The 27,602-nt window shown below is 32.2% G+C and overlaps 1 protein-coding gene and 1 long non-coding RNA gene across 2 annotated transcripts in view; one reads left to right on the top strand and one right to left on the bottom strand.

Moving 5' to 3' along the window:
• LOC134686020 (centrosomal protein of 162 kDa-like) overlaps window positions 1–14,924 on the bottom strand; it is an 80,364-nt gene extending 65,440 nt beyond the window's left edge. The window contains exons 1-6 of the mRNA XM_063545724.1: window positions 14,746–14,924; window positions 14,012–14,194; window positions 13,196–13,382; window positions 12,200–12,307; window positions 11,793–11,909; window positions 11,336–11,485 (exon numbers count right to left, since the gene is read on the bottom strand). Of these exons, the coding sequence (XP_063401794.1) occupies window positions 11,336–11,485; window positions 11,793–11,828 (186 nt within the window). The 5' untranslated portion in view covers window positions 11,829–11,909; window positions 12,200–12,307; window positions 13,196–13,382; window positions 14,012–14,194; window positions 14,746–14,924. The remainder of the gene's footprint in view (window positions 1–11,335; window positions 11,486–11,792; window positions 11,910–12,199; window positions 12,308–13,195; window positions 13,383–14,011; window positions 14,195–14,745) is intronic.
• Window positions 7,064–9,600, top strand: LOC134686019 (uncharacterized). Its single transcript, XR_010101502.1, has 3 exons — window positions 7,064–7,590; window positions 8,339–8,407; window positions 9,165–9,600. It is a non-coding gene; the product is annotated as an uncharacterized LOC134686019 (long non-coding RNA).
• Window positions 14,925–27,602: the final 12,678 nt, after the last annotated feature.

Genomic DNA, 27,602 nt, shown 5'->3' with positions numbered 1-27,602 from the left:
ATTACGAAAGTAGTTATTGTTGATATAAAGCCTGTAAACGTCCAGCAGGAAGTATTTCAAGATACCCAGTCTGATTGTTTGAGTACTGAAAGAATATAAAACATAATAAAATAATTATTTTTATTATACAAATATTTGGGCTTAAGGGCAACACGTTATGTTACAGAAAACTTCCTTGGCGTCAGTGAATAAAAAGCGATGAATGTAAACTAACTGACGCCAACATTATACTTAACTATCCGAGCAGTGTGCGCGGCACACTGTGTGAATGCTTGAGGATATTTTTTCTCTAGTATCATGTAATTCACTCAGTTCTGTCATATTGTAAATCAAGAACAAAACAAATTACATGCTACCTGCAGTTGACACAAAACACACAGTATGTACATAAAATGATAGTGTGTTCTCAGATAATTAAGGATAATTTGCCGCTAAAATACTGTGCCTGAGCTAGCCACATATCTTTGACAGAAATGCGTCACCATAGGGGTATTTGCATACACGTGTGTGTACGACTACCAGTCTACTTGTCTCAGAGTACTTTAGCAAGCCGTTCCCGAGCGGTATAGCCTTACTTGATTTTTCACGTGGTACCGCATAAGAGTAAATCTTTGTGGGCATAGACCGACGTGAAATAGAGCTGTTGAGCAATCAAGATGAGACTATTCCTCGTTAAGGCACGTAGGCACCCTAACTACTCAGAAAATGTTCATAAATGTCTGGCCTGATCATTTATTATAGTAACATAACGTGAACCATAAAGGCACAACATCTTCATAATAATCGGCGGTGTTGGGGCGGCTGGAGGGTTGATTTGAATTGTTTGCACTTCTATACTGTTACTATCTTATCAATGCAACTGACTGAATAAACCTGACAAAGATTGAAAATTTAACACGTGCACCAAGTCATGAGACGGTCAAGAAAACATTGCCGTCTCTACCACCGACATAATAAATCTAGTAATAAAATGTTTATCGTCCACCTAAATAAATAATGATTTTAACAGAAGCCGAGTCGGACAGAACATGAAACATTAATATAAACATCAATTAAAAATTTCTAATTTATACAACATGTTTCAAACATAATAAATACACATCAAGCGTATGATCCAAAGTTAATACCGACACAGCAGACCAAAGCCAATTAACTATAATAAAACCTCAATGCGTTGACCTTAATAGACCTTTGATAAGAGAATTACAGGCGTGAACAATGATTAGAGATATGTACAAATACATATAAATTAACCTTGACCGCAGATAATTGATAGCTTTTAATGACCGTCTATAAGAACGATCACAGACAATATACCATAATTACGAAAGTAGTTATTGTTGATATAAAGCCTGTAAACGTCCAGCAGGAAGTATTTCAAGATACCCAGTCTGATTGTTTGAGTACTGAAAGAATATAAAACATAATAAAATAATTATTTTTATTATACAAATATTTGGGCTTAAGGGCAACACGTTATGTTACAGAAAACTTCCTTGGCGTCAGTGAATAAAAAGCGATGAATGTAAACTAACTGACGCCAACATTATACTTAACTATCCGAGCAGTGTGCGCGGCACACTGTGTGAATGCTTGAGGATATTTTTTCTCTAGTATCATGTAATTCACTCAGTTCTGTCATATTGTAAATCAAGAACAAAACAAATTACATGCTACCTGCAGTTGACACAAAACACACAGTATGTACATAAAATGATAGTGTGTTCTCAGATAATTAAGGATAATTTGCCGCTTAAATACTGTGCCTGAGCTAGCCACATATCTTTGACAGAAATGCGTCACCATAGGGGTATTTGCATACACGTGTGTGTACGACTACCAGTCTACTTGTCTCAGAGTACTTTAGCAAGCCGTTCCCGAGTGGTATAGCCTTACTTGATTTTTCACGTGGTACCGCATAAGAGTAAATCTTTGTGGGCATAGACCGACGTGAAATAGAGCTGTTGAGCAATCAAGATGAGACTATTCCTCGTTAAGGCACGTAGGCACCCTAACTACTCAGAAATGTTTTGGGGAAACGATATTATATTTGGCCAAAATAAAATATCATAGCCCAAAACGAAATATGTAACGTTATGTTACCTGCCCAAGTTGCATATTGAGTAACCCCAAAAGATTGAAGATGTTGTGCCTGATGAAGCCTTGTGTCTTGTTAAAATTAAAGTTGATCTAGAGAAAAATTAATGTCAATATAAAAATCCTTAACCACAATATTGAGATCAACGTGAGAAGAAAAGACACAAGGCTAGGATGGAGGACAAATTACAAAGTTATAACCGATAGTAAAAAACGTTTTCGGCATTGTATCTTGTCATTTAATCTTTTCCAGCGCGGATTTAATATCCAATTTGGAAGTTCTAATGTAACGTTTAAAACAATCTGATTTCCAACGTCCCAGTGTTTGTATCATGCTGTCCTCAATACCTTGAGAACTAGCACTTGTGGCCGCACCTGATCGAAAAGAATGTCCGCTATAATCCTTGTCACTATATCCTAATGCTATGAGTATTGTTTTCAGCTTGCTTATAAAATAGTTCCGGGAAAGTGGTTTTCCGGTTTCTTCAACGAGAAACGAATCATTCTGCTTTGCGTTTAGGTTTAATCTTACACTCATCAGCTGGGATAGCAATTTATACGAACAAACGACGCCCTCTATCTTGAACAAGGAAATTATAATACCTTGTCGGAATATATCTGTCTTTGTAGCTTTTAAATTAACAGTTACTTCGCATTCTGAAACGAAATTTATGTCAGAAACGCATAAATTTGAATCTGGATCAAACACAGTTCTACATGTAAACTCATTGCATCTCAGAAAACCATAAAATGCCAGAACACACGCTGTTTGAAATGTTAAATCCATATAATCATGATTGAAAAATCCACATTGCAAACAAGTTACTATTTCCTGTAAAATTTTAAACGTTATTGGTAACTTTTGTCGTAATGGCTTACTCTCAGATTTTTTAACTCCATTTAACACATTTTGCAAGCGTTGGTATGTATGACCAAATTTATCACAAAGTGGGTTCACATTATCAAAATTAACTCCATGAAAACGAACTCCAGCGAGATATAATTTGATTGTTGAATATTTCAGTTTTAACACTGATTGGCAATGGGCCACGAAATAGATCAATAAATCTTCCGAAACTTAGACATATTGAAAGTCCTTGAGTTGAATCCAGTGATATGCTTGCCACAAAATTGAATAAAACATTTATATCCTGTTGAATAAACATTGCGGGTATTCACGTTGATACTTTTATTCCATAAGCTGTCGACTGCTTGGTCTAACTCCACACAATTTCGGAATGAGGAGGGCAGGTGCATGGATTTGGCGAAGCTTCTGGAGCCAATTGTCGAAACCGCTTCATCTGGTAACGAGAAAGAGCATCTGCTATGTTATTTTCTTTCCCTGGTACATGTACAGCATGTACAACAAAATTAAATTTAGCCGCACACCAAGTTAAACGGCGAACAAGATTCATAATTACGTTACACTTTGAACGACCCTTATTAATAATGTACACACTAGACATATTATCACAATGAAAAAGAATGCGTTTAGTAGACCATTCATGCCCCCATAAAATAGCAGATATAACAATCGGATACAATTCTAAGTAAGCCATTGAGAAAGACTCCTCATCGGGCCGAATAAAATCGTCGGGCCAACTGCCTTGAAACCACCTTTTCCTAAAATAACCTCCGTATCCGATTGTTGATGAAGCATCCGTAAATAAATGAAAATCGGACGCATTAATAACGTTATCGCTGATAAAAAATGATATACCATTCCACTAACTTAGGAATTTAAACCACATTGCCATGTCATCTCTACATCCCTTTGTAATTGTAACGTGATGATAAAGTTCTTTAACGGAGTGTGCTAATGTCAATAAATACGACACAAACGATCTCCCTGGTATAATTACTTTACATGCATAATTGAGATGACCCAATAAACTTAACATTTCACGCTTAGTACATGAACGTCTATTAAGATAGCTGTATAAAATATCCTTAATTCTAACAAGCTTCTCATCAGGTAATTTAGCAATCATATGCATTGAATCGAGAATTATGCCGAGATATTCTAATGAAGTAGATGGACCAACTGTTTTATGAGCGCTGAGAGGAATCTTTAAACTATTAAAAATACATATAACATTGTGTTCATATTCCTTGTAGCATCTACGTAAGGATTGTTAATCAGGAGAAAATCGTCTAACAAATGTAACACGTGCCGCAAACCGTAATTATTTTGTAAGATCCAACATATTGCCACTGATAATGTATCGAATATCTTGGGACTTGAACGGCAACCAAATGCTAAACGAGTATAAAAATAGTACATGTCATTCCATTTTAATCCATAAAATCGCCATAAAGAATTATGTACAGGTATTAATTTGAATGCATCGGTTACGTCACACTTACATAATTGACTTTTAATTCCTAATGACTTAATTATATTTATAGCGTCGTCAATTCTTACATAGGTTAATGAATAGTCTTCCTTATTTATCAAATCGTTGATGCTGTGATGCTCATCATTGTTGTGAGGAGCCGAGAGGTCTAGAATTAATCTTTTCTTTTTTGAATATTTTCCTTCAACAATACCTATCGGACTAATTCTATAAGTATCAAACGGAGGTTTTGTAAATGGTCCAATAAGGTATCCTTTACGAAGTTCGTCATCTACCAGTTTCGTAACATCATCGGGAAATTTCTTGGTAGACAATAAATTCTTACATTCCAAAGATTTACTTGGTAGTACGTTTATGCCTGTGTCAAAACCATATCGAAGTCCATTAATTAAATTAAAAACAAAATTTTTATCTGGATAATGTGTAAGTTCAAATTCAAGTTGATCGATATCAATAGGCGTAGACACTAGTCAATTCTTGGCCTGCGCTTGTTCTTGTGACGGCCCATTGTTCGGAGTAGCACCAGTAGATGATCTAGTATTAACATGGGCGAATGAACATTTTGTCCCCTTGAAACATTTTCCTGATAAGAAATTGTTACACACTTCCCGACCACGAAAGAAAAGAACAGGGCGTCCTCGTATATCTGTATTGGAATCAACACGATCGTTACTCCCAACTTGTGATTTCTGAAAATGAGTTTGATTATAAGTTGGTTTCGGTCGATTATTCGATTGACCAAAGCTTGGTAACGTTTGACAAACAGCTGTGAGATGCCCAAGACTACCGCATGTTTCACATTCTTTAATTATTTGTCCACTTGTGATGGATGAATAGAGTTTTTCGTCTCTGATGGACCAATCTACAACTTTACCATGGGTCAGTTTGATAGCAGCTACCTTATTTGCGAAAGCCTTGTGATACTCGTAGAAAACGGGACCTTTATATCTTGCAGAGATATCAATGATATCTTGAATATACATATCGAATTCGATTCGTCGGTCTTGCTTTTCACAGATAATATTTTTGTAAATATTAAAAGCTTCTAGAAACTCTTGTATAGACAAGTTTCTTTGAAGGCGGGGATCGCGATGTTTGATTAACAATACGGACCCGTCAGATTCATCAACGGTTTTGTAATCTTGTACGTTTTCTTGATTGTTAAGAAGGGTAGCCAGATTAATGTACTTGCCTTCTAAAATCTGCTTCCGAACGTTCGGTGCCACTGCTTGAACATGCGGAAACATGCCTGAGGAAACCTTGGTAGTGTGATAAGATCCTGTATCATGATGTACTCCATTATTTATATCACTCACGAATGCAGGTTGACTAATGATATTTGATTCTCTAACTAATAGCGACTGAATTAAAGTTCCTTGATTTTGAACAGTTTGCTCCATGTTGTTTAAACTGGTGGTAAGTTGAGTTAATGCTGGAATTTCGGGCATAACTGTATTATCCTGTCCTGAATTCTCATTTAATAGTTCCAATAACTGCTCTTTTGTGAAAGTTGATGGAGCCCTGATGCCTTGCTTTCTTAGTTTTCCTTTAACTTCGTCAAGTGTCAATTCTGTATTAGAATTCTGTATAACTGGTGTGTCACTTTTCTTACTTTTCTTACTGGAAACACGCTTTTTACGAACTGGCGGCATTTTTAAGAAGTAGTTAACAGTTATGAAATAACCAAATACTAGTAATATTGATTTGAATTGTTTGCACTTCTATACTGTTACTATCTTATCAATGCAACTGACTGAATAAACCTGACAAAGATTGAAAGTTTAACACGTGCACCAAGTCATGAGACGGTTAAGAAAACATTGCCGTCTCTACCACAGACATAATAAATCTAGTAATAAAATGTTTATCGTCCACCTAAATAAATAATGATTTTAACAGAAGCCGAGTCGGACAGAACATGAAACATTAATATAAACATCAATTAAAAATTTCTAATTGATTAATACCCAAAAAAAGTTGTCGTCATGAAAATTGATGAAATTATTTGATTTTTACCACTTATACCATTGCGACATACCATGTATATGACAGTTAACATAGCCTGCTATAAATACTGCATAAACTCACAAAAATCTCATGTATTATCCCAAATGAAAGTTTTATACCTTAAATTTTATTGACTGATAGTAAATAAAACAGTTAAATGACCATGACTGCACTTTTGATTAGTTAATAGTTCCATTCCTGACACCAGTACAAATTGAGGATTAATGCGCTCCATGGTATACTAATTTTAGATTTTCAGAAAACCAGGTTTGTTTTTTGGAGTATCTCTGTTTGATGGTCAGTTAATTTGTTAGAAGGCTTTAAAGGTATGGTGAAATTGGCATGTAGAATGCTGATACATGTACAATTCAGGATATACCTGGTTTCTATGAAGTTAAACTTAAGGTAAAATATTTAGAAAGCTGTGAAAATTGCAAAATTTGGTTGAACAGATAGGTTTTTTAATTGGTGGTCTGACACCTTCTAGGTGACATTTAGACAAGGCACTCTAAGATGACATTTAGACAAGGCACTCTAAGGTGACATTTACACAAGGCACTCCTAGGTGACATTTAGACAAGGCACTCCTAGGTGACATTTGGGACAATACCCCTAATGCGCCTTGAAATGAGGAACACAAAAGTCACGTGTAAACAAAAAATCTCTGTGTAGTGATATTTGACACATTTCTATGATAAACAAATGACTGAGCTGAACCATAAGTGTTAATTTAGAAAATAAGGGAACACAGAATAAATGTGTAAAAACCATGGAGCTATGAAATGTGTTCAAAGTATTAAAATTTCAAAGAACTTATTGTGTTAAAATTGGGATTTTTTACCATGAGGAGCAACATCGCAAAAGGATACTCGGGGTTTGCTAAATTACGGAAAAATGAATCACACTTCGTACCCCGAAAATTTAACCACATATGTAAAAATGTCTCATCTTCGAAACAAGCCATCATACATATACAAGTTTACGATATGGGCTGAGCAACAGAAGAAAACGCTACCATTACGGCCTATGGAATAACAATTGCGCATATTGCCCCATCTTGTGAGAGAGGATTCAGAGATATCTTAAGCTAATTTCACCTTGTACACCACAGAAAATTGTTAAAATGATGGTTAGTAGTTTTTTATTTATACCTAGTTATCATAAATGATTTCAGATAAATATTATTGGTAAAGAACAGCAAAAATTCAATAAAATTTTCACTTTTAAATGCATTACTGGCACGGGGCTGAACACTTTTTTTAGGCACAATCTTAACTTTGTTTACCCCCGAGAGATCCGAAATGAATTGTTTATTCAATTGAAAAAGGCAAGAAAAAACTTACATGTAATATAAATAAATTGTAAGTAAACATGACACAATATAGTCTTTGTTATGCAATTATCACTCTGGTCTACAGGAATAGCTGATAATCAAGGGAGATAACACACTTCACACGAGTAAAGTGAGATACATTATACATGTGCTTTTATCCAATGATTTGACCCTGGTCAGTAGATATCATATGCAAATAAACAGAAAAAAACAACATGTACATGTATTAAGAAAATCACGAATTACTATTGTTAATGCACACGAGCAAAACACAAGATATTGTCATTTCTCAGTGAAAAAGGGGGAGGGTCAAACCTTCTTGAAAACAATATTGCTATTCAACTACATGTATTAAGCTAGTTAGCTACTACTCATTGCTTCTAATATAAACAGTTTAAATGAAGGTGGCTAAGCCACAAAGGAGAAGCATTTTTCTTTCTTTGTGATAAAACTTTCAAGAATTAGATTTTTCTCTCTCAATAATACTTATGTATTTAAATTAAATGATAACACAGTTTGAGTTATTTTTTTTGTCTTATTTCAGTTCCAGACATATCATTACTTTTAAATATGAGATGACAAACTAAAGGTTTTAAAAGGTCCTGAATAACTGGTAAGCATTTTGATTTATTAGGTAAGCTCTAAATTATTTATTTATGGTATTTGTGCAAATGAAATTACAGTCAGTATGTTAGAAATATGCTTATATGAAAGCTGTTGCTATGGTCTTGCTATTAAATGAAAAGGCTTGGTTACTGATCTTTTCGACTCAACATTTCGAGTTAAATCTTGCGGCAACTGATTCTCATGTAACACTGCAAACTCTATTTAGCACTATTTTGATCTGTCATTATTTAATGACGCCATAATACGTGTGATGTCACAATGTTTCCTTTAATACCTCATGTGGATTTCTCACTGATAAAGGGTTTTCACTGAAATACATGTAAAAAGCCTTTTTTCTCAAATAGAATTATGTGAATGGACAAGTTTTGAAAATTTGCACTTCATTGCACTCTAATTACATGATAAGAATGACTTTCCCAGTAGTTTTGAGGGGTTTCCACAGTATTATATACCAGATGTCCACTAGTAAGAATAGTTATTTTGGTGTGGTTTTTTTTATGAAATCTACATTTTTGCATAATGTCTCTGTCAAAATGCACTTTAAGACACAAGAAAATGTTATAGAATGCTTTAAAAGGGTCTGTGTATTGTAATTGAAGGTTATCATCAGAAGTTTTGTCCTTGTTTTGACTAGTAAAGGTATACTGGAAGAAATTTTTTATACATACACGTTGTATTAAAAATAAATGAATATAGCGATAAAAGTGTCATTGCCATATAGTGCTGAAACGCCTTTTTTTCAGAAATGGACAAAAATACACAGATTAATTCAGAATGTCATACCGATGAAGATCACCTAAAAATATTTGGAAAAATCAGAAATATGGATTTCAATATGGGACAATACCCCTAATGCGCCTTGAAATGAGTCAAAAGTCACGTGTAAACAAAAAATCTCTGTGTAGTGATATTTGACACATTTCTATGATAAACAAATGACTGAGCTGAACCATTAGTGTTAATTTAGAAAATAAGGGAACACAGAATAAATGTGTAAAAACCATGGAGCTATGAAATGTGTTCAAAGTATTAAAATTTCAAAGAACTTATTGTGTTAAAATTGGGATTTTTTACCATGAGGAGCAACATCGCAAAAGGATACTCGGGGTTTGCTAAATTACGGAAAAAAGAATCACACTTCGTACCCCGAAAATTTAACCACATATGTAAAAATGTCTCAGCTTCGAAACAAGCCATCATACATATACAAGTTTACGATATGGGCTGAGCAACAGAAGAAAACGCTACCATTACGGCCTATGGAATAACAATTGCGCATATTGCTCCATTTAGACAAGGCACTCCTAGGTGACATTTAGACAAGGCACTCCTACATTGTAGGTGACATTTAGACAAGGCATGTCTAGGTGACATGTAGACAAGGCACTCCTAGGTGACATTTAGACAAGGCACTCCTATGAGACATTTAGACAAGGCACTCCTAGGTGACATTTAGACAAGGCACTCCTAGTTGACATTTAGACAAGGCACTCCTAGGTGACATTAAGACAAGGCAATTCTAAGTGACATTTAGACAAGGCACTCTTAGGTGACATTTAGACAAGGCACTTCTATGTGACATTTAGACAAGTCACTCCTAGGTGACATTTAGACAAGGCACTCCTAGGTGACATTTAGACAAGGCACTCCTAGGTGACATTTAGACAAGGCACTCCTAGGCGACATTTAGACAAGGCACTCCTAGGTGACATTTAGACAAGGCACTTCTAGGTGACATTTAAACAAGGCACTCCGAGATGACATTTAGACAAGGTACTCCTAGGTGACATTTAGATAAGGCACTTCTTGTCGACAATCTTTTTAATAGTAAAGGGATTAAAATACAGAAGCAATCATACTTCAATTTGTTCTTGAAATATTTATATCACATAAAACTAAAGCATTTCAAAGCCAGGAATGTCTCAATACCTTAACAGAGCTTTAAATAACATGAAAAGAATAGCCAACTTCAGTGCTTCAGGGAGTAAAAACCTTAGTTTCTTAATAATGCATTATTTTATCAAGTGTTATAAATCATGTCCAAGTACCAAAAAAATTAACTACAGTGCTGATAAAATAGGTGATTTGCAGTCTATTCTATATATTTAGTTATAAATCATGTCAAAGTACCAAAAGACTAACTACTGTGCTGATAATAGTCTATGGGATTTACAGTCTACCAGTAATGGTATATCAACCCAATGTAAGTTATGAAAATAACACTATAAATTTTGTACATTCACAGAGCTTTTTGTGATTTACCTTCAATAGGACTACAAGAACCCAAACATTTGAAAGGTATGCTAGGGATATTTAAATAGAGTAGTAAAGTTTATATTGAATTCCTATAAGAAAAACTATACCTTCCTAAATTCTTATCAGTATTCAATTTATTTCAGTTTAATTTAGGCATGTTTGAAGTAGAAACAAATGTCCCAATTGACCACTTTTATTTTGTGCAACTTAACTTTTTCAGCTGATTTTTATAGTTCAATCTTATGTTGTACTGTTTTACCACTGTCCCAGGTTAAGGAGGAGGATTGGGATCCTGCTAACATGTTTAACCCCACCACATCATTCAAGTATGTGCCTGTCCCAAGTCAGGAGCCTGTAATTCAGTGATTGTTGTTCGTTTTATGTGTCACATATTTGTTTTTTGTTCATTTTTTTATATAAATAAGGCCGTTAGTTTTCTCGTTTGAAATTGTTTTACATTGTTTTATCAGGGCCTTTTATAGCTGACTATGCGGTATGGGCTTTGCTCATTGTTGAAGGCCATACCGTGACCTATAGTTGTTAATGTCTGTGTCATTTTGGTCTCTTGTAGACAGTTGTCTCATTGGCAATCATACAATATCTTCTTTTTTATAAAGAGAAATTTCCTGATGGAGAGGCTTTCTTATTGATTACTTACTGGAGTGTGGAATTTCTTTGCCTCTCGTAATTCCTCTTTTAGTCTGTCAATTTGGTTTTCTAAACTGGCATTCTGTATCCGCAGTATAGAGAGCTGTTCGGAATCCAAATGTGATTTATTTAACTGGTCTTTTAAATGTTTTATCATCACCTGAAAAAAAGAATTTTTTGATCATCTATTTTAATAATTTACTGCTTTATTCATGATCATCAAATGTGCAAGCCATTACCACAGAATGATGAATATCTTTTTATAAAATTATAAAACAGAAAAGAAGGTTAAGATAACTTTGACCTTTAGTTAATTACTTTTAAATCATTGTATCTTGGATGGGCATCTGTTTTTGATTGTAACTCTGTTGAAGTTTTACCTGTTGAGCATCTGTTTTGATTATAACTCTGTTGTAGTCTTACCTGTTGGGTATCTGTTTTTGATTGTAACTCTGTTGAAGTCTTACCTGTTGAGCATCTGTTTTTGATTGTAACTCTGCCATTTTAGAGGCAGAATGTTGTAAAGCGTTGTCAGCCAAAAATTTCTGTAGCTCCCTCTGGTGTGAAGATCTTAGTATACTAATCTGTAAAAAGTTAAATATCAAGACATTTAAACTATATAAAACAAATAGTTCAATTTTGATTGGTGATTGGATGGCAGTTTAACGTCATGTGACAAAAACATACATTTACAGGACAAGAACAAGGAAAAAATACAATAACAAATCCCTTTTAAATCACAATATGGATCAAATACTAAAAGATACAAAATCATTGTAATTAACAAACACTTTGCATTTTACCAAACAAAGTCCCTAATTCCACAGATTATAATAACTCATTCTTATAAATCTACAAATGTATATACAAGTACCTGTTCTTCATATTTTTCTCTCGTTTTACGATTCTTATCTTCAAAATGAGCCTGATATTTCTGTAATTCTATCCTATGTGTATCTACCTCTAGCTGCAGTTCATCAACCTAATAAGAGATATATTATAACAATTTATTCATTCTGTTAGTTAGTAATAGTAATTTTCCTTTAACTAAATGAGGGAAGCAAGTTTTATTTTCTTATATTGAATGAGTGCATCAAGAGAAATTTCCCTTTAACTGAGTGAGAAGTCACAGAAGTAACTCTGTACACTCTTATTCTATCAAGTATTCATAAAATTGAGAATTGAAATGGGGAATGTATCAAAGAGACAACAACCTGAACATAGAAAAATCAACAGCAGAAGGTCACCAACAGGTCTTCAATGTAACAAGATATTCCCACACCCGGAGGCGTTCTTTGTATATTTTAATGAATCAGCTTTTTTAATGATCATTTAAAGTATTTCTAATTAACAGTTATTCTATCAGATACCAACTGATTTCTTTTAAAAAACGCCAAGATTTATTGGTGATTATTAGGGACTTTAGTTCATTGTATGATTGATAACTGCTGTTTATCCAATGGCAAATATAAGGCCAAAAAAAATATATGTCTGTTTAAGGTTACATACTTCCACAACAAAATAGGGTTGGTAGGTAAGTATTTCCATTTTGTTTTATTTTTTCATTTTATTTTTTGTGACATGATTTTTAGTTAAACAGTTTCGTCCTGTCGTGGTTTGAGTTGGTCATGTGCTGAGTTTACCCGAAATTTTAATGAATGGATTATTTCCCTTTGTTGTTAGTTGGAAACAAATGGTGACACAATGTTCATTTCTTCACACAGGTCACGAATTTCCTTAAAACAGCTATCATATTCACTATTGTGAACATTGGGATGTGTCAGGCAACACTAACTTCACTTTTGAGACAAGTTCAATTCATTTTTCACTTTACAACATCATACATGAAGGCTCAGAGATTAAATCCTACCTTTGATTTTAACACTTCATTTTCTTTTATCACATCAGATATATGAGTTCTATCAGCAAATGTTTCTGGTTCATATTGTTTTTCATTCCCTCTGTCTGTAAAAATCCATTCATTTCAGATAAAACTTCTGTTTCATCTTCATCCATCTTTCTCATCTTTCCTTTACCTTGAATCTTCTTATTTTTATCTAACAATAAAAAACACATAGTTGCACTTTAAATGTATTCAGGGTTTTGTTTTTGTTTTTGGGTTGCTATCTGAAGGAGGAAGGCCGATGCAATGTATCACATATTAGACATATTGTAGTAGTATCTTTATAAATATTTAAATACAATGTAAAATGAAACAATTTGTAGAACATTTATCTCTATTTTTTTTAAAACTAGATAATTGAAAAATCAAAGGATCGGAGGACATTACCTAATCAATTGATTTATCTGGCTCAAGGCATACTGTTCCAACTACATGTATAAAAAGAACATAAAATCATTCACAACCTCTCCCTACCCCCAAAAAAATATCTTATAAAAAAATAAATAAAAAACATGATAAAAAGACAAACAGTAGTTTAGCTGACAAAAAAATTGTACAAAAGAAGCCTTTTAGAATACCATAATAACGTCGACCAGACATTGAAAAAACTCAATAGAAAGAAAATTAAGTTTTTTTAAAACAGTTACCCTTTAAAAACTTTTGGTTGGGTCAAATAAACTTAGCTTTTTTTCTTTTTTTTTTAATCATCACTGTAGAGACATTATTCATCTAAATCAAGTGCACTCTAAGAGTACAGTTTAATAATATATATTTCAAGTTTACCTGTATCATTGATAAAACCATTGACAAGGTACAGATGCTTTTCTTTCCTCAGCCTCTCTATGGATTTCTGTAAGATTTGAAGGTCATGGTTTTTACTCTCAATCTCTGCACGAAAGACTTTTACTTGGTTCTTTAAATCTGCCTCTGGATCCTTCGACATCTTCAGTTCATTTTTCAGTGATACTAAAATCAGATACAATTTTAAATAGATCATTTGCCACATTAACATTATCTTTCCTCTTTATAACAATAAACTTCATTATACTTTTACTTTAATCAATAATTAGTTAAGGATTTTTTCTTTGAAGCCCTGTCAGTGAGGAAATGTGTAAAACAAACTGGGCCTCGATGCCATGTGGTCTATGCTATAATCACTAACCAGTCAATACTGAGGTTGTGAGTTCAAACCCAGCTTAAAGCTGTAGAGATTAATTAGTTTTCCTACCAAAGGTTGTGGTTTTCTTTGGGCAATCCAGCTTCCCACACCAATAAATAGTGGCTGCCATGAAAAAGAGGTGCTAAAAAGTGGTGTAAAAACACAAAGAAATCAAAAATACAATCTAATACAAACTTTTTATGGAGATGATGTAGCATCATTTTATTCTTTTCAAAGAGTTTCAGTTTTCACTAAAATTCAACTGAAAATATTCATTTTATTCATTTGGAAAACTCTAGCATTTTGAAAATGTCAAAAACTAGCTTCTATCTATTTCTTTAACTATCATATATCCTACCTTCTTGTGACGTTTTAGTTTTATTGAGTTTATTATTAAGGTTATTTTTTTCTGCCTGCAGTTCAGCGACTTGTTTTTTATATCTTTCCCTGACACTGTCTAACTCTCTCTGTACAGCCAAGGTACTTGTGTGTGGGTGGTCAAAATCCTTCAGTGAGTCATCATCAGGTCTCTTGTAGAGGTGAAGGTGAGCCTCTAAGTCTTTTATTCTATCTTCGTATTGCAACTGAAAAAGGAATAAATACTATAAATATTGCAATTTGGTGTCTTTTTAACCATTTTAACCATATAAAATGTCCTGAAATATCCCCTTATGGAATACATAGCACAACTCAATACTACTGATGTTTATATTTTGTGAATTTAATCCAAACACCAAAAGATTGTTGATCGGAATTGACAAAATACAAAACCAGGAAAATGTACACTTTTATAGTATGTAGCCAAGTAAGGAAATATAATCCAAAAATTGACATTATTGTTACAATCAATTTTTACAATTAACCATTTTTATTTACATTACTGTTTATATGCCTAATCAAATTAAACAGGGAATTAATATGCAAAGTTCAACTTGTTTTCTTGTAACAATATTCACAATGAGATCATGTAAAACTGATACAAATATAAATCATGCTTTGTTACATTAGTATTTCAAGATTTTGTTCTAGCTCCCACAGTAAAAGTTCTCATAAACATCATTCTGATAGAAGACTCACATATCAATTCTTAAGGTCTTGTCCAGTGTTGTCTAAGAAAAGAATGTCTTCAATCAAAACCTCACTTAAGAGAAGAAAACTAAAGTTCAACTGTAGTTTAATGTTGAAATTATGAACAAATAAATTACATTGACTGTGTATTATGTCTGTTCTATATACAGATCTCAACATTCTCTCTGACTCTTCATCGATTATATCCATCCCATCTTCTAATTTCTTGGGTTTATTTCCAAACACAATCACAGTATGGGTTCTTTCTAATGACCCTGGTTTCTCATCAGCATTAATTGTCATTGTCATAAACAGAGTAGGTAAAGAGTTTGGATGACGTCGACGGATAATCTCTTTTACCAATATCTAGGTAGTAGATAATGCATGTGAAAATCATATATAAGGAAGCTAACTTAGCGATACTCTGAAAAACATTTATAAAATTGTTACATAGAATTATACCCACTTTTTTAATTTAGCTTGGAGTTTGGTATTTATATTGAATTCGTTTGTATTGTACATAGAGGACATACAATTCAATAAGAAAGAATGAGCCGAATTTTAAATCTAGCGAAACTATTACTACTCTGCCAATGTTAATGAAAATAAGCATGCCTGTTTCAAACATATGTCTAGATACAAAATAGTTTAAATCACATATTTCTTCTTGAAGGAAAACAAAATGTCAATCGTATGTATTGCATTCCAGTTTCCAAATATGCATATTGAAGATCCAGAATGATTATGTTTTTTTTTCTGATTCAAAAGGATGTACGACCCTTGATTCACTAAAAAAAAGTATGATAAATATGAACTATCTGTGTCTTAATGATTTCACTAGTCCACTAACATTTTTCTACGGAGGTTGTATATTTTCAAATTGTATTTTGTGTTTCATACTTTTCAGTAAAATTTGTCCTTTTTCTCACTTTAATGGAAGATAAAATTGGATTTGTAAAACATTTTTATTTATAATAAGTTCATTATTGATGGTGAGAACACGTTCAAAATAGCATGAAATAAGATATTGGACATTGAGGTTTTCGTTTTGCTCAGCCTTTAGATTTTATGTTGTGTTTTGTGTACTGTTGTTTGTATGCTGGTCTCTTTTCAGTTTATTAGCTATGGCGTTGTCAGTTAACTTCCTACTCATAAGTTTAAAGTTCCCTTTTGCTATCTTTCATCTCTCTTGAACGGTGATAATTGACCATAATGTATCACAGTTGATACTATAAAGGTTCGAATTGTCACTACTACAATGCCGTTCTCTTTACCTAGCTTGTAACATCGCCAAATGACCTTAGATACCGCATTTATACTTACAATAGCATGTTTCATGTTAGGGACAGAATCTGCTAACACTTTCAGAGTGCATGCAATTACCCCAGTCGTTGGTAGGCTTTGAGCTGCTAAGTCTTTAGTTGTTTTGTTTTGTATATTGTCGATTCGGTTATCTTTACGTTGACTTACTCTCCTGCCATGAGTTTTTTCAGTTTCCTTATCACTTTTCAGTTTCTCTTAGACTTTTTTCAGTTCCTCTTATACTTTTTCAATTTTTCTTAGACTTTTTCAGATTCTTTTAGACTTTTTTAGTTTCTGTTAGACTTTTTCAATTTCTCTAATACATTTTAAGTTTCTCTTAGACGTTTTTCAGTTTCTCTTATACTTTTTCAGTTACGCTTATACATTTTCTGTATCTCTTAGACTTTTTCAGTTTCTCTTAGACTTTTTTAGTTTCTCTTATACTTTTTTAGTTTCTCTCAGACTTTTCAGTTTCTGTTAAATATTTACAGTTTCTCTTAGACTTTTCAGTTTCTATTAGACTTTTTCGGTTTCTCTTAGACTTTTTCAGTTTCCCTTAAACTTTTTCAGGTCTATTAGACACTTTCAATTTCTTCTAGACGTTTGTCAGTTTCTTTTAGACTTTTTCAGTTTCTCTTAGACTTTCCAGTTTCTGTTACACATTTTCAGTTTTTCTTAGACGATTTTCAGATTCTCTTAAACTTTTTCAGTTTCCCTGAGACTTTTTCAGTTTTTCTAAGACTTTTTTAGTTTCTCTTAGATATTTTCAATTTCTCCTAGACATTTACAGTTTCTCTTATACTTTTTCAGTTTCTCTTATACTTTTTCAGTTTCTCTTAGACTTTTTTTAGTTTCCCTGAGGATTTTTCAGTTTCTGTTAAATATTTGCAATTTCTTTTAGACTGTTCAGTTTCTCTTTGACTTTTTCAGTATATCTTATACATTTACATTTTCTCTAATAAGTTTTCAGTTTCTCTTTGACTTTTTCAGTTTCGCTTATACATTTTCAGTTTCACTTAGACTTTTTCAGTTTCTCTAAGACTTTTTTAATATCTCTTAGGCATATTCAGTTTCTCTTAGGCATATTCAGTTTCTCTTAGACTATTTTTCAATTTCTTCTAGACGTTTGTCAGTTTCTTTTATACTTTTTCAGTTTCTCTTAGACTTTCCAGTTTCTGTTACCCATTTTCAGTTTGTCTTAGACGTTTTTCAGATTCTCTTAGACTTTTTCAGTTTCCTTGAGACTTTTTAGTTTTTCTTAGACTTTTTTCGTTTCTCTTAGATATTTTCAATTTCTCCTAGACATTTACAGTTTCTCTTATACTTTTTCAGTTTCTCTTATACTTTTTCAGTTTCTCGAAGACTTTTTTAGTTTCCCTGAGGATTTTTCAGTTTTCTAAGACTTTTTTTAGTTTCTCTAAGACGTTTTACAGTTTCTCTGAGACATTTTCAGTTTCGCTTATACATTTTCTGTTTCTTTTAGACTTTTTCAGTTTCCCTTAGACGTTTTTTGTTTTTCTTATACTTTTTGAGTTTCTCTCAGACTTTTCAGTTTCTGTTAAATATTTGCAGTTTCTTTTAGACTGTTCAGTTTCTCTTTGACTTTTTCAGTATATCTTATACATTTACATTTTCTCTAATAAGTTTTCAGTTTCTCTTAGACTTTTTCAGTTTCGCTTATACATTTTCAGTTTCACTTAGACTTTTTCAGTTTCTCTAAGACTTTTTTAATATCTCTTAGACATATTCAGTTTCTCTTAGACTATTTTTCAATTTCTTCTAGACGTTTGTCAGTTTCTTTTAGACTTTTTCAGTTTCTCTTAGACTTTCCAGTTTCTGTTACACATTTTCAGTTTTTTTAGACGTTTTTCAGATTCTCTTAGACGTTTTCAGTTTCCCTGAGACTTTTTCAGTTTTTCTAAGACTTTTTTAGTTTCTCTTAGATATTTTCAATTTCTCCTAGACATTTACAGTTTCTCTTGGACTTTTTCAGTTTCTCTTATACTTTTTCAGTTTCTCTTAGACTTTTTTAGTTTCCCTGAGGATTTTTCAGTTTTTCTAAGACTTTTTTTAATTTCTCTTAGACGTTTTATAGTTTCTCTTAGACTTTTTCAGTTTCGCTTAGACTTTTTTAGTTTCTCTTATACTTTTTGAGTTTCTCTCAGACTTTTCAGTTTCTGTTAAATATTTGCAGTTTCTTTTAGACTGTTCAGTTTCTCTTTGACTTTTTCAGTATATCTTATACATTTACATTTTCTCTAATAAGTTTTCAGTTTCTCTTAGACTTTTTCAGTTTCGCTTATACATTTTCAGTTTCACTTAGACTTTTTCAGTTTCTCTAAGACTTTTTTAATATCTCTTAGACATATTCAGTTTCTCTTAGACTATTTTTCAATTTCTTCTAGACGTTTGTCAGTTTCTTTTAGACTTTTTCAGTTTCTCTTAGACTTTCCAGTTTCTGTTACACATTTTCAGTTTTTTTAGACGTTTTTCAGATTCTCTTAGACGTTTTCAGTTTCCCTGAGACTTTTTCAGTTTTTCTAAGACTTTTTTAGTTTCTCTTAGATATTTTCAATTTCTCCTAGACATTTACAGTTTCTCTTGGACTTTTTCAGTTTCTCTTATACTTTTTCAGTTTCTCTTAGACTTTTTTAGTTTCCCTGAGGATTTTTCAGTTTTTCTAAGACTTTTTTTAATTTCTCTTAGACGTTTTATAGTTTCTCTTAGACTTTTTCAGTTTCGCTTAGACTTTTTTAGTTTCTCTTATACTTTTTGAGTTTCTCTCAGACTTTTCAGTTTTTATTAAATATTTGCAGTTTCTCTTAGACTTTTTCAGTTTCTCTTGTACTTTTTCAGTTTCTATTATACTTTTTCGGTTTCTCTTAGACTTTTTCAGTTTCCCTTTAACTTTTTCAGGTCTATTAGACATTTTCAGATTATTTTAGACTATTCAGTTTCTCTTTGACTTTTTCAGTATATCTTATACATTTTCATTTTCTCTAATAAGTTTTCAGTTTCTCTTAGACTTTTTTTAATTTCGCTTATACATTTTCAGTTTCACTTAGACTTTTTCAGTTTCGCTAAGACATTTTAAATATCTCTTAGACATATTCAGTTTCTCTAAGACTGTTTCAGTTTCCCTGAGTTTTTTTCAGTTTTTCTAAGACTTTTTCAGTTTCTCTTATACTTTTTCAGTTTCTCCTAGACATTTACAGTTTCTCTTAGACTTTTTCAGTTTCACTTATACTTTTTCAGTTTCTCTTTGACTTTTTCAGGTCTCTTAGACTTTTTTAAGTTTCTTTTAGATATTTTCATTTTCTCTAATACGTTTTCTGTTTCTCTTATACATTTTCAGTTTCACTTAGACTTTTTCAGTTTCACTAAGACATTTTTAATATCTCTTAGACATATTCAGTTTCTCTTAAGACTATTTTTCAGTTTCTTCTAGACGTTTGTCAGTTTCTTTTATACTTTTTATAGTTTCTCAAAGACTTTTCAGTTTCTGTTACACATTTCAGTTTCTCTTATACATTTTTCAGTTTCTCTTAGACTTTTTCAGTTTCCCTGAGACTTTTTCAGTTTTCTAAGACTTTTTTAATTTCTCTTAGATATTTTCAATTTCTCCTAGACATATACAGTTTCTCTTAGACTTTTTCAGTTTCTCTTATACTTTTCCAGTTTTTCTTAGACTTTTTTAGTTTCCCTGTAAATTTTTCAGTTTTTCTAAGACTTTTTTTAGTTTCTCTTAGGTATTTTCAGTTTCTCCTAGACATTTACAGTTTCTCTTAGACTTTTTCAGTTTCTCTTATACTTTTTCAGTTTCTCTTATACTTTTTCAGTTTCTCGTTGACTTTTTTAGGTCTCTTAGGTTTTTTTTAGTTTATTTTAGATATTTTCATTTTCTCTAATACGTTTTCTGTTTCTCTTATACCTTTTCAGTTTTCCTTATACATCACTAACAATAAATATCTTATATGCAATATTGTGTCATTTTCGTCCTGCATGCAGTCATATGATAGTTTAGCTTAAATTTATTTATCTATAGTGGATTGGGAAACAAGTTTTGCAACTAAAATTAATCCCTTTCCACTTTGCGGGTGCGAGTGCTGCCTTGTAGTGGCATTAGTCTACTCTTTTTCGGAATCTACAAGGGTGACTTTAACGTGCAAGATATATGGCTCTCCCTTAAAACGTGTCAGCCCTTTATTGTTTCCGTCCGTAGGACTATCATCGTTTCCTCAAGACATATGGTATATAAGTAAAACAGTTCAATTCAATGTTTCACCAAAGTATCTATCTCACCAACTATAATATAAAACTTTGAATTTGAAAAAATGAATATCAAATAGAATAGAATCATATGAGATTATAAAAATTTACAGATATACTACTTTAAACAATTTTGCCAAAAACTATTCAACTCATATGAATTTTTTACGTTTTTTTTTAATTGAATAACAGGTTTGGGTTCATGGACGTATCATATAAACTTTTCAAACACGATATATAGTACATTTTACGAAATCAATATGTGTAAGTCATAAAACTATAATTCAGATAAGGCGATATTTAAACAACCTTTTATTGTAAATACTTACATTTCACTGCAATAAAATATTCTGTTTTGTGATAAGTTTTGTCGGAGCCAAATGTTGTGGTTATTTTTCTACTTCTAAGTTTGGAAAAGTAACGTTCACTAATGTTACATGTATATATTCTATGGTTTATTTTGGAAAAAAATAATAATATGTTACTTTGTACAAATTTCAAGCTTGTGAATCTTCTAACAACAAACTAAGGTAAGGTAATTCCGAACAAATCCGACCCTGTTTTATAACTGGACTAGAAAAATATTTTATGATTTTCTATCATATTTGTATTTCACTTATTGTTTTATTTATACATCAAGCCATTTTTCTTTTTTTTTCGTTTGAATTGTATCACATTTTCCTTGTCGGGGACATTTATTCCTTGCTTTACGACATGGGTTGTTCTGGTATCTAACAGAAAACCCTGACCGTTTTTGGCACAACTTTTTTGAACTTTTGGTCTCGATGCTGTTCAACTTTGTACTTGTTTCGGCTTTCAAACTTTGTATATGGGCGTCACTAGTAAGTCTTGTGTGGACAAAATGAACTTCTGGCGTAACAAAAATTTAAAACTTGTTGCCTTTTTTTAGCTATTATTCGTGTTCTTTTTTGTCAATTGTTTTCTCCATTATTTATATTGTAGTCCTGTAATGCTGTGTTGTCATTTTAATGATGTATTTTACATGGCCATAAAAGAGGAAGTTTGTCATGCCACAAAACCAGGTTTAAAAATGTCCTGTACCAAGTCAGGAATATGGCCATTGTTATATTATAGTTCGTTTCTGTGTATGTTACATTTAAGCGTTGTGTTTCCGTTGTGTCGTTTGTTTAGTCTTATTTTTGATTGTGAGTTCACATTACTATAACATGTATAAGACGTGTCGCGGTACTTATCTATCCCAAATTAATGTATTTAGTTTTGATGTTATATTTGTTTTTCTCATTGAATTTTGTCTAATGCTTAGTCCGTTTCTGTGTGTATGTGTGTTACATTTTAATATTGTGTCGTTGTTCTCCTCTTATATTTAATGCGTTTCTCTCAGTTGTAGTTTGTTACCCCAACTTTGTTTTTTGTCCATGGATTTATGAGTTTTGAACAGCGGTATATACTTCTGTTGCCTTTATTTTGTATCATTGTTGAAAGCTGAACGATGACATCAAACAATATGTTCTTGTTTTTATATAGAGTGTTAAAATTTATATAAACATATAAAATTAACTATTTAATATATCTACGCTTTCAGCAGCTTTTGATGTTTTAATCAAATACACCACATGTAGATCAATATTGAGTATTCTACATGTGGTGTCTTTTATTAAACCATCAATAAAGGCAACAGTAGTATACCGCTGTTCAAAACTCATAAATCCATGGACAAAAAAAAATTGGGGTAACAAACCAAAACCAAGGGAAAAGCATTAATTATAAGAGGAGAACAACGACACAACACCGAAACGCAACACACAGAGAAACGGACAAAGCATCAGACAAAACACCACGAGAATAACAAATATAACATGAAAACCAAATACATGAATTTGGGATAGACACGTACCGTGCCACGTCTTATCTCAATATCTCAAAAATAAGAGAAAACACAAACGACTCAACGTTAAAATGCAACACACAGAGAAACGAACAATAATATAACAATGCACTAGAAGCCCGATTTCAGTCTGAAACGGCCATTTTGGTCTGATCACATCTTGATTGACTGGATTTACCGCTAGAGAAATTCGTCCAGATATTTCAGATCGTTTAGTCGCCGTTCAGATCGATAGCCTCATCAGGTAAATCAGTTCGTTAAGGCGTATCAAGACGGAAAAGACTGAATCGTCTAGCGGGTTGTTTAGACCCGTTAAGACCGTGTCAGACCAAAACAGACCATTGATACAAAATTACGTTCAACATGTTCAGACCCTGTTTAGATCCGTTTAGTATACCGGTTTGATAACACGAGTTGCGCCCCTTCTACTCGATAATGCATTTTAGATTAATTTGTATATATGGTTTTTTTTATATTAGGATTTGTTTGAAGTATTATTTTGATTAATTACAAAGAAAAATTAAATCTTCTGTTGATTCTTTATTTCTTTTCTTGTTTTGTCGAGGAACTAATAAATTATTCGTCTATATATGTTGTTTATTTTTTAATAAATGTTAGTTTATATAAATGTATATTGGTAATTAAATGCAAGGACGTATGTTAATTGTATACACACCAGAATGTATGCCATAAACCTTAAAATGCTGTGAACACCGGTGAAAATGTTTTTCGTATTTGAAGATTAGTAACGGAAAATCCTAAACGTAACCTAAAAAAGTTAAGGATCCACAGAAATGCACCGGAGGCAAATTAACACATGCATATTTTTGTTTTATGTATGACATTTGCTTTAATTCATTTTCTGTTGATATATGTCCTAGTTAACCGTTGAAGCTGTTGCTTTTTGTTTGCATGTGTATTAATTTAGTGAGATTTACTCTATTTAAGTTGGAAAAAAATATTCCCGATATCCGGAAATTCGAAAAAAGACTTCTCGGATCCCGAAACCTGATCATCATACTGCATTCATTCAGTCTCTGTCGGGACAGTGTTAAAGTATCACCGTATAATATGCATTTTCTAATCCATATGATAGGTATACTGTACTTAGTATACATATGGCGTTAACTTAAACCAGAGACATATATACACATGTGTATATATGTCTCTGGGGTCAACAGGTAACAAAATCAATGATCCGTAACGTAAGAAAGTACATGCCTATTATATATTACAATTACTCTCATCATCATTCTTAATAGAAAGGTGCCGTAGGGCTAAACGTTAATAAAGAATTAATGAATTTGTGTATACACGTATTAGTGATGTCTGATCGTCAGTTTTTAATATACATGCTTATGTTTTCAAGATTTTAAATTGAGCAAAAAAACATGAACTGTTCGGAAGTTTGTTAAGTATTCAAAAGAAACTTTTCGCTTCTCTACTTATATAGTTTACAGAGTATTCCTTTAAATTATGTCAGTTAAATAAAGTAGTGTGTATTTGTATTCTATTTATTTTGCTAATTGTATCATTATAATATTCATTTTGTATTTCACTACTATATATACTTTAAGTTGTAGTGTGATTGATTGTTGGTTGTTAAAAGTCCAGTGGCAAATATTTCATGCATTTTCAGGACCAGCTGTAAGTTGAAGACATATATGGAACTCGCCGGTGTAGTTTTCACGTGTTATAATAGATAAAAGAATAATTAATTTCTAAAATATCGAAACATAAAGGAGACAAGGCGCATGGAATACCCGCACTTATCAGTTCTTTTCTCTGTTTTGTCTTAAAAAAATAATGTTATTTTTTTTTTTATATGTTGATATAATTCACGATAACTGCGGTGTATACGTGCTGTCAGACGAAAGATAAATATGTGCCCTTTAAATATCTTTTTTACCATGGATCGCTTGCTTTCGTCGTATTGATGGAAGCTGCGCTCAAAGTAATAATTCTTTGGCGTATAACGACCAACCATGATGTGAACAATCTTCTAAAGACTAATTTTGAAATGTCTGACATTGTAAAGTTCGTCTACAGTAAAACTTGTAAAATGCATTTTTTTGTACAAAAAACACTTCATTTTGTTATAAAAATTTTAGTTCGAAAAAACCTTTTTTTTCATACATTTTTTGTTCGATTTAAAGCCAATGTTATCATTAACTACGTTTCAATATTATTTTACAAATATTTTATTATATTCCATCCAAAATAAGAGACTAATTTTTCATGTTTTAAAAAATTAAGGTGTTGCAATACTTTTTTCCATGTGTATATATGTTTCTGCATGGGTGATTTGTACAGTTATATAAATACAGATTTAATGTTTTTACAAAATGCATTCATTTACACGTAATGAACGAATTTGGTAATTGTCATTGTTTGTCGGGAATACACGTACTTGTAATAATTATCCATTCATTTGACTGTTTTTCCCCGAGGGCTAATCATAACCTATGCCATATGGCATGGAGAGATTAATAGAATAGTTTGAAAGGGTTTAAGCTATTATTTCGGGCGATATCTATTTGTGCCAAAAAGTAACTCATTTGCGCCACAACTTAATTGCGCCAATACTTCTTTGGCGCCACTTAATTTTCAAAACTATAGGTATCATTTGCGCCAATAAAATAATCATCTAATTACGCCAATTTTTTTTTTATTTATATAAAATAACTAAATGATTGACTTCCCTCCTTCTTTATCTGGGTTCGGGATCGGCAGTTTACCGACTGGCGGAGTTAAAGTCATTTTAATAACAAAAAATATGCTGAATTAAAACGTTCACTTGTATAAATATACACAGTTACACCTTAAAATGTCTCTGTACATCATTTAAACTAAAGGCTGGTATTTGTAGTTGAGAATAGACACATATATAATGTCCTATCTTGAAGCCATGCATGTATAGTATAAAGTTGTTTGAAATATTTTGGACAAATTTTATAGATACCAGCAAAAACTTCCTCTGAAATTGTACACAGAAATTTTAAATTTTAAATTAGCTTTGCATCCTAATAAAATGATCCCGCTTTCTGTATCGTTACACAATACAAAGTCATCATCTTTGTTTGTAACAACACCAATAGCATCCACTATTCAGTGAAATTCGGCTGGAATTTAAGTTGAGCCGGTGAAGTTTTCTTCTCTCTATATACATTTACTGACGCACATATTTTAAATCTTTCTTTTCTTAGTTTTCTTCTTCAATTTTGAAGAGCTCTGGATTTATTATTTTTTTAAGGTAGCTCTGACAACATACCATTTGCTTTTCTTTTGCTATAGGTAAAAAAATATTTACAGGTAAATATGGCGCAATTTCATTTAATTAATTGGTAAAAAATAAAGGTTCCGTCGTCAGCATTCACGCCGACTAATTCAGCATTTAGGTTCAGTCTGTGGTTAAAGTTTTGTTTTACATCAAAATCGTTGTCAAACATAATGGAATTTCGGGAAATTGGGACATTGGCTTCTTTACGTCCAAAACACAGTATCCAGGGGAAAATTTTGCATATATTTATTTTCATTTTTCCGTATTTTACTACTAGATGGACTTCGTTTTTCCTGAACAGTTAATTTCATGTTTTGTCTGAGGTTAAAGATTTTTGTGCAGCCATCAATAACCGGTTTGTTTAACCGTACAGTTGCAAGTTAAATGCATAGATCCATGCAGGTCAAGATCATGATAATGATAAATGAATGTTGAAACTATTTTGTTCTACATGGCGCTGGACTTTCACTCGTTTGTTCAAAATGCAACAGTCAGACTGAGAGCATGTATATATCTTATAAGTGGGTGTGGCTTTTTTCCACCTCTTTTCAAACTTGAAAGGAGACCTCTTTCAGCGACACGAGTCTAGAACATGTACATGTGGCAGTTGCAAGTAATAGCTATATAAATATAAAAGAGAAGATGTGGTATGATTGCGAATGAGACAACTGTCCAAAAGAAACCAAAATTACACAGACATTAACAACTATATGTCACCGTACGGCCGTCAACAATGAGCAAAGCCCATACCGCATAGTCCGCTATAAAATGCATTTCAAAGATACTATAATTAGAATGAAAGGTTATAGAGTATATTAAACGTACTTACAAAATATGTCATCTTGTAGAATGTGATTTCACAAATATATTATTTTCAAATTCGCAGTCCAGGTCAACGTAAAATCAGTTACACACATTTTTCATGCTATAAATCCATTTCAACAATATCATTTCAAACACACACTAGCTTGCCTTTTCATTAATTTAAATAATACAAATTCAGCTAAATTTTGTTTATTCCCATCAACAGAGAAATCTCACACTTATCCTAGACGTTAATAATACTCATGCACTTCAATTTTATTAAACAATTTATTGATACGGATGACAACACTTTAAAAATACGGTTACATCAGGGTGTAAAAAAAGTGAATTTGTTTTAATTTGAATTCAAAGATAGATTAAACGGTAGCTTTAATAGTGAAATGTACTATTTTTTGAAGACTCGCCTAAATGTATGTTGCATAGATGTATTTGACCCCAACAATTTTATTAAGATCATGCTGTAAATTATATTTATAAAACCATTCATTTGTAAATACCGCATATATCTGCTCACTGTTTGAATATAGAAACTTGTCGATTTTATAATATTGAGACATATCCGAGATTTTGTATTATGTGTGATAGACAAGTAATTGAAGATGAA

The sequence above is a fragment of the Mytilus trossulus genome, chromosome 10 (assembly GCF_036588685.1).
Source record: "Mytilus trossulus isolate FHL-02 chromosome 10, PNRI_Mtr1.1.1.hap1, whole genome shotgun sequence".
Taxonomy (NCBI): domain Eukaryota; kingdom Metazoa; phylum Mollusca; class Bivalvia; order Mytilida; family Mytilidae; genus Mytilus; species Mytilus trossulus.
The sequence above is the reverse complement of the archived record's forward strand: the minus strand, read 5'-3'. Positions and strand labels throughout refer to the sequence as shown.